Source organism: Barbus barbus (genome assembly GCF_936440315.1).
Source record: "Barbus barbus genome assembly, chromosome: 39".
Taxonomy (NCBI): Eukaryota; Metazoa; Chordata; class Actinopteri; order Cypriniformes; family Cyprinidae; genus Barbus; species Barbus barbus.
This window is the reverse complement of record NC_136717.1, coordinates 26,992,724-27,000,223: the sequence shown is the minus strand read 5'-3', so window position 1 is coordinate 27,000,223 and position 7,500 is coordinate 26,992,724. Positions and strand designations below refer to the sequence as shown.

At 33.1% G+C, this 7,500-nt stretch overlaps 2 protein-coding genes across 5 annotated transcripts in view; one reads left to right on the top strand and one right to left on the bottom strand.

Moving 5' to 3' along the window:
* The window catches only part of echdc3 (enoyl CoA hydratase domain containing 3), a 6,533-nt gene extending 3,330 nt beyond the window's left edge, over nt 1-3,203 (top strand). Inside the window, exons 4-5 of the mRNA XM_079398648.1 lie at nt 520-720; nt 2,709-3,203. Coding sequence (XP_079254774.1) covers nt 520-720; nt 2,709-3,047 — 540 coding nt within the window. The 3' untranslated portion in view covers nt 3,048-3,203. The remainder of the gene's footprint in view (nt 1-519; nt 721-2,708) is intronic.
* Nucleotides 3,204-3,676: 473 nt separating this feature from the next.
* Nucleotides 3,677-7,500, bottom strand: part of LOC306858445 (F-box only protein 7-like) — an 8,153-nt gene continuing 4,329 nt past the window's right edge. For all 4 annotated transcript variants that reach the window (XM_079398999.1, XM_079399000.1, XM_079399002.1 and 1 more), the window contains 6 exons: nt 7,413-7,500; nt 7,250-7,333; nt 5,976-6,071; nt 5,724-5,900; nt 5,358-5,404; nt 3,677-4,197 (listed from right to left, as the gene is read on the bottom strand). The exon at nt 7,413-7,500 is cut by the window's right edge and continues 57 nt beyond it. In XM_079398999.1, the coding sequence (XP_079255125.1) occupies nt 3,889-4,197; nt 5,358-5,404; nt 5,724-5,900; nt 5,976-6,071; nt 7,250-7,333; nt 7,413-7,500 (801 nt within the window). In that variant the 3' untranslated portion in view covers nt 3,677-3,888. The remainder of the gene's footprint in view (nt 4,198-5,357; nt 5,405-5,723; nt 5,901-5,975; nt 6,072-7,249; nt 7,334-7,412) is intronic.

The following is a 7,500-nucleotide window of genomic DNA, read 5'->3' as shown; positions in this document are numbered from 1 at the left end:
TTCCATCTTTATCTGACCCTCTAACTCTAGCACTCTATTCTAATTCTATTCTTTAAAAAAAACTTGCCCCTTTTAGACTTGCACTCTATTCATTTAAAAACTGCTTGTTTTCTTTAAAAAAAAAAGAAAAAAGGCCTCTAACACTTGCTAATCGTCTAAATGGAAATGTAACCGCTCGCTGAACTCACAATTTAATTACATATTTGAAATCAGCAACAAAATCTGAAATGAACTGCTCCTTGAATATAATTTTTTCTGCTCAAATAGCATTTAAAAAGCTTATTTTTCAGGCTAGGCCAGCCACTTAAGACTGTGCATCAGCTGCTCTAGCCTCAGGTTTCTATGGGAACCGTGCAGTGACACAATGGCTTTACCAATCAGTGATTGGCTCTTTCATTAAGAAGGCGGGACTATTGCAGTTGTTGCAGATTCTGTCATTCATAAGTATAGGAGTGAACCGTCTTTGTGTCTTTGGTGTGTGTCTGAATGCAGTGGAATAAACTGTGCTCTTTCTCAAAGGTCATGACCCTGATCCAGGACATCCCGGTGCCGGTCATCGCTATGGTGAACGGTGTTGCCACGGCGGCGGGTTGCCAGTTAGTAGCCAGCTGTGATATCGCTATAGCGTCGGATAAATCTACTTTCGCCACACCTGGAGTCAACGTGGGCCTGTTCTGCTCCACACCTGGAGTGGCCATAGGACGAGCGGTGCCTAGAAAGGTCAGCTCACTCCTCTGTGTGTCAAATTAATTATATGAGTGTGTGTGTGTGTGTGTGTGTGTGAGAGAGTGTGTGTGAGTCTGAGTGTGTGTGTGTGTGTGTGTGAGTGTGTGTGAGTGTGAGTGTGAGTGTGTGTGTGTGTGTGTGTGTGTGTGTGTGTGTGTGTGAGTGTGTGTGTGTGTGTGAGTGTGAGTGTGTGTGTGTGTGAGTGTGTGTGTGTGTGTGAGTGTGTCTGTGTGTGAGAGAGAGAGAGGGATAGAGCGGATCAACTTCACTAACATTTAAATGGATCTAAAGAAAGATACTAACTTGAAGTACCTGCTGAGATTTTAAGTTTATATTTAATTAATTTAATGTCACAGTAATAATAATATTAATAACAATACTATTACTGATAACAAGACAAAAATAGGCATAATAATTTAAATTATTATTTTAATAAATATTTTGGTTATTATTTTAACTAATTATAATAAAGACTGAAATATATTAGTTGTAATTTACAATTGTAACAAAATAAAAAAATCAATATTATGAAATAATAATAATTATTATTATTACTATTTTATAATTTTACTATAAACTTAAAAATTAGTGAAAAATACAAAAATATATATTTGATAATTATAATATCAAAATGATAATTTTATCATAAATGCATTTTAATATCTATTGCTTTTTCCATTTTCACTGAGCCATGAGTCGGCACACAATCTAAATATTTATATATATATTTTGTTTTATTTAAAATTAAATAATCATATTGATAAATAGATTCCATTTTACAATAGAAATCTTACAATTAATGTATATTTGATAATTATAATATTATCAAAACAATGATAATTAGTAATGTTATTAATTTATCTGATGTTGTGAATTACAGTTATACTTTAAGATAAGAATTATAATATTATTAAATAATATCAAACCATTTAATAATGATAATTATAATTATAAAAAGAAAGCTGAACTGTTGTAAATAACAATTGTACTGTAAAATAAATTAATGTTTGATAATATTATCAAACCATATATTAAGAATATATTTTAACTAATTAAAAAATGTTGTTGTAAATTTAAATTTTACTGTAAAATTGACAAAATATACAATAGTTCAAAAGTCTTGAAATAAATGCTGTTCAGCATAATGCAGTAAATTGATCAATAGTGACAGTAAAGACGTGTATGTTACAAGAGATATATAGTTCTAATAAATAACTCTTAACTCTAGCACTCTCTATTCTAATTCTGTTCTTTAAAAATAAAACATTTAGAATTCATTTAATAACGGCTTGTTTTCTTAAATAAATAAAAACTAACTCTAACTCTATCTTTTCTAATCTTTTTGTATTTTATCTATTTGTTTTCTTTTTATTTATTATACAATTAACAAAAGCAAAGCAGGCCTCTAACACTAGCTTGCTCTATTTCTTTTCTATTCTATCGTTTTATATAATTAGAAAAACCCATCACTGATGACAGCACTGATTCTGATTGCTTCCATTGCCCTCATTTGTAAATCGCTTTGGATAAAAGTGTCTACTAAATGACTAAATGTGTCCCTGGAGCACAAAAGCAGTCATCAGTAACACAGGTATATTTGTAGCAATAGCCAACAATACATTATATGGCTCAAAATTTTTCTTTTATGCCAAAAATCATTAGGATATTAAGTAAAGATCATGTTCCATGAAGATATTTTGAAAATTTCCTACCATAAATATATTAAAACTTAATTTTTGATTAGTAATATGCATTGCTAAGAACTTCATTTGAACAACTTTAAAGGAGATTTTCTCAATATTTAGATTTTTTTGCTCCCTCAGATTCCAGATTTTCAAATATTGTCCTATCATAACAAACCATACATCAATGGAGAGATTAGTTATTCAGCTTTCAGACTGACCCTTATGACTGGTTTTGTGGTCCAGGGTCACATATGTAAATGTAGAAGAAAGAAGTATGATTATGTGCCCTGTGTCCAGGTTGCGATGGAGATGCTGTTGACGGGCCGCCCCGTCTCGGCTCGGGACGCTCTGCTGCATGGGTTGGTCAGTAAGGTGGTTCTGGAGGAGCAGCTGGAGCAGGAGACGCTGGCCGTGGCCCGGCGGGTGTGTGAGAGCAGTCGGCCCGTGGTGGCTCTGGGGAAGGCCGTGTTTCACAGACAGATGACTCTGGGCCGGGACGCAGCCTACGCCTCCGCTGCTGCCGCCATGCTGGAGAACCTGACCCTGTGGGACGGTCAGGAGGGCATCCGGGCGTTCCTGGAGAAACGCAAACCCGTGTGGAGCAACACTGATGCTGTGGACACAAACACTCGCTGATCCACCGAAACACTCTGTGCCTCAAACACTTCACGTGGAATGCCTAAAAATAATCATTATTATAATGATGTGAACTCTAATTCTAAAAAAGACTGAAATATATTACTGTTGTAAATTACAATTGTACTGTAAAATAAAAATGAATATTTGATCATTACTGTCTTATCAAATAAGATTATCAAACCATTGTTCAACTCTGTTTTAACTCATTCAATTTAATTATAATTTTACTGTAAAATATCAAATCATCAAATAATATCACACAATAATACTACTACTAATTAATAAAAATATTTAAATATTACTTTTGTAAATTACAATCGTGCTGTAAAATTAAAGAATTCGTATTTTGTTATTTCATAAAAACTGAGTATTTTATTATTTTAATATATATATATATATATATGTTTTAAACTAATTATTTTATCTAACTATAAAAAGAGAAGACTATTTTACAGTACAAAATATTTAATAATATTACCAAACAGTATAATAAAATTATAATTATTTTAACTCCAATTTGAAATGTTACTGTTGTAAATTAAAATTTTAATATAAATGAAATAACATTTGATCATGATAATGCAATCAAATATTATAATTTGACAATACTGAAATATAATCTCATATTTGACAAAGCAATCAAACTCTTTTATTGAATGATGTTTATGCCTCAAACACATCTTGCTCAGTAATGCATCGTTTGTGTTTTTGGGTGAATTATTCCTGTAATGAATCTTTGCGGTGTGTTTGTCGGTCTGAATGTCCCAGGGATGTTTTAATTAATGCAGAACAAAAAATAATGACCTCTCCCTGTTTGGAAAATAAGCATTTAAAGTGTTCAAATGAAACCTCTCCTGACGTCCGCCGGTCGACTTCCCCCCGGCCTCAGGCTCCGTCGGCCAATGGGAACGCTCAATCCTGGCAGATGACCCGGGAGCGGGCCAATGGGGTCGAAGCGAGGGCGGGGCAGGAGGACGGGTGCCTGGTCGTAATCTCCGCCGATGATGCCGGGAGGATAGAGAGGAAGAGGAACCGGAGCGGACGGGACGGGGATGAACGGGAAGATCGGAGGCACGTGAGGCGGATAAAAGCGGCATCTGCCCCTGCGTTCATTCTCCTTCCTCTGCTTATACTTCTTTTTGTAAAGCTGAGGACAAAAAAGGACAGGAGTTTAGAATTGTGTTAAGTTATACAATTACAAATATAATATTCAATTTAGTTTGAAATTTCATTCATCATAAATTATTATAATTTTATAATTGCGTTTTGTTTTTTATTAATAAATATTATAATTGTTAATATAATTAACCATTAATATATGAATTAATTATTTTTTTAAATAAATGGTTACAATATAAAATCACTGATTATTATCTATTTATTTTAAATAAAAGAGAATAGTGGCAGAAATAAAACAATGAAATCAATGATAATAATGTGAAAAGCATTAGAGATATATATAAATGCAATTATTAATAACTTCAAATTGTATATAAAAAATAAATCAATTGAATATTGTGATTAATTTGTTACATTTTATTTAATAATTGCTACGTTTGTACTCTTATGTATTTATCAACATGATCGTATTTTTGATAAACATTCATTTATTTTAATTAACAATTGTTATTTAAAACAGTTCAGCTTTATTTTTATAATTATTTCATACTACTACTAATTATTATTATTAAATGGTTTGATATTATCTTAAAGTATAACTGTAATTGACAACAGTAATAATAGCAGATAAATGTATAATATTACTAATTATCATTATGTTTTGATAATAATGATCAAATATACATTAATTGTAAGGTTTCCATTGTAAAATGTAATATAATGACAGATTCCCATCTATTTATCAACATGATCATCATTCATTTCTCTGTATTATTAGTTTCAATTTGGTTTTAATTAATTGTTAAATTTTTACTTTATAAAAATCACAGATTTTTTTAAATGTATTTATAAGCATTATAACTTAATTTTAAATAAATAAAAAATATTAATTTAGATTGTGTCATGGCTCAGAGAGAAATCAATTATAAGAAAAACTGATACATTAAAAACGCAACGATTAATTATTTTATATTAAAAATCTAATAAATCAATCGCTAAATTGAATACTGAATTACAATTAATTTATTCAATTAGGTAACTTTAATGAATGTTTCTGTTTATAAAGTTGCTGATTCTTATATTAAAATGATCCTCATTAATTCTCAGATTTGTTATGTTTATTGAGTGCCAATAATGAGCCATAATAGGATTTGGTTTCTAAGTATGAATAAGAGCTGTTTGGCTCACCTCCGTCCAGTCAGTGTCTCGGTGCTGATTTCCTGCAGGAGAACACACTGAACAACAACACAACACTCATTACTGACACAATAACACATAACACAGTGTGTGTGTGTGTGTGTGAGTGTGTGTGTGTGTGTGTGTGTGTGTGTGTGTGTGTGTGTGTGAGTGAGTGAGTGTGTGTGAGTGTGTGTGTGAGTGAGTGAGTGAGTGAGTGTGTGTGAGTGTGTGTGTGTGTGTGTGTGTGTGTGAGTGTGTGAGTGAGTGTGTGAGTGTGTGTGTGTGTGTGTGTGTGTGAGTGAGTGAGTGTGTGTGTGTGTGTGTGTGTGTGAGTGAGTGAGTGAGTGAGTGTGTGTGTGTGTGTGAGTATGTTACCCCGGAAGTCTCTGTGCAGCAGGTGTCTCCAGAGTGAAGGATCATGGGTAGCGACGTTCAGGTCTCGGCACACGGCCGACAGCGAGACGAGAGAAACGACGTCCAGCAGCCGTAAAACACGCAACAGCAGCTCAGGAGGAAGAACAGCCAGACCGAAGAGAGCCGGCAAACCCAGCGCTGCACACACACACACACACACACATTAAACACTGTGTGTGACATTAGCACTGAGAGAGGAATCGTAATAATCACCCTGTCTGGCAGCAGCCATGAGCGGATACACCAGCTGATCTTTAAAGAGACGAGACAGTCTGCGCAAGTCTGTGTAGACGACGCCTGCGCATCCACCTGCAGAAACACACAAAACCTGCTGAGCCGCTCCGATTAAAAACAACAGCCGCCGAGAGTCTGACAACTACTAGAGAAAATAACAAAAGAAACAATAATACAGCTTGTCCAAAAAATAAAAGCTGTGCTTACATGAGTGTTATTTTAGTATCATTAGTGCTGTCAAATGATTAATTGTGATTAATCGCATCCAAAATAAAAGTTTTTGTTTACATAATATATGTGTGTACGGTGTATATTTATTATGTATATATAAATACACACACATGCATGTATACATTTAAGAAAAATATGTTATATTGGTATATTAACCAATAACCCTAACCAATATAATATATACATGAAAAAATCTTCACAATATATACTATGTGTGAGTATTTATATATAAACAGTACACGCACATATATTACATAAAAACTTATTTTGGATGCGATTAATCGTTTGACAGCACTATAAACTATTATAGGTTTTATATATTTTCAGTTTTCACTTCAATTTTAGTAATTTTGTTATGTTTTTGTCATTTTTATTATTTAAAAAAAATATATAATTAATAATAATGTTAATTCATTACATTTATATAGAGCTTTTCTAAGCACTCAAAGCGCGTTACATTGTGAGGGGGATCTCCTCATCCACCACCAGATGGTAAATATGTTATATTTGTGTCCCTGCAGCACAAAAGCAGTCATCAGTAGCACAGGTATATCTGTAGCAATAGCCAACAATACACTGTATGGATCAAAATTATACATTTCTCTTTTATGACAAACATCATTAGGATATTAAGATCATGTTCCATGAAGATATTTAGTAAATGTCCTACCGTAAATATATCAAAACTTCATTTTTGATTAGTAATATGCATTGCTAAGAACTTAATTTGAACAACTTTAAAGGAGATTTTCTCAATATTTAGATTTTTTTGCTCCCTCAGATTCCAGATTTTCAAATAGTTGTATCTCAGACAAATATTGTCCTATCATAACAAACCATGATGTATATCAATGGAAATATTAATATTTATTATTTATATCATTATGTTTAAATCTCAATTTTGAAAAATTGACCCTTATGACTGGTTTTGTGCTCCAGGGTCACATTTAGTTTTTAGAATTGTGTTTTTTATTAATATAACTATAAATGCTTATGAATATGCAATACATATCTAAAATTACCTGCCCAATCAGCAGTCACATAATCCTCTGGTTTCAGCACCAGCTTGCGTGAATTCTCCATACTCTTGTCCATCTTTAGAACAGCTGTTTCACAACAAATAAACACTTGATCAAATCAAACGAAGGAAGACTAATAACAGCTGCCGTATGCAGATGAACGCACCATTAATGACGAGCGTTTGTCCCATCGGCACGGCAACCGCTGACACCAGGCTGTTCTCCAGAAGTGGGTGGGCATACTGAAGTCTGTA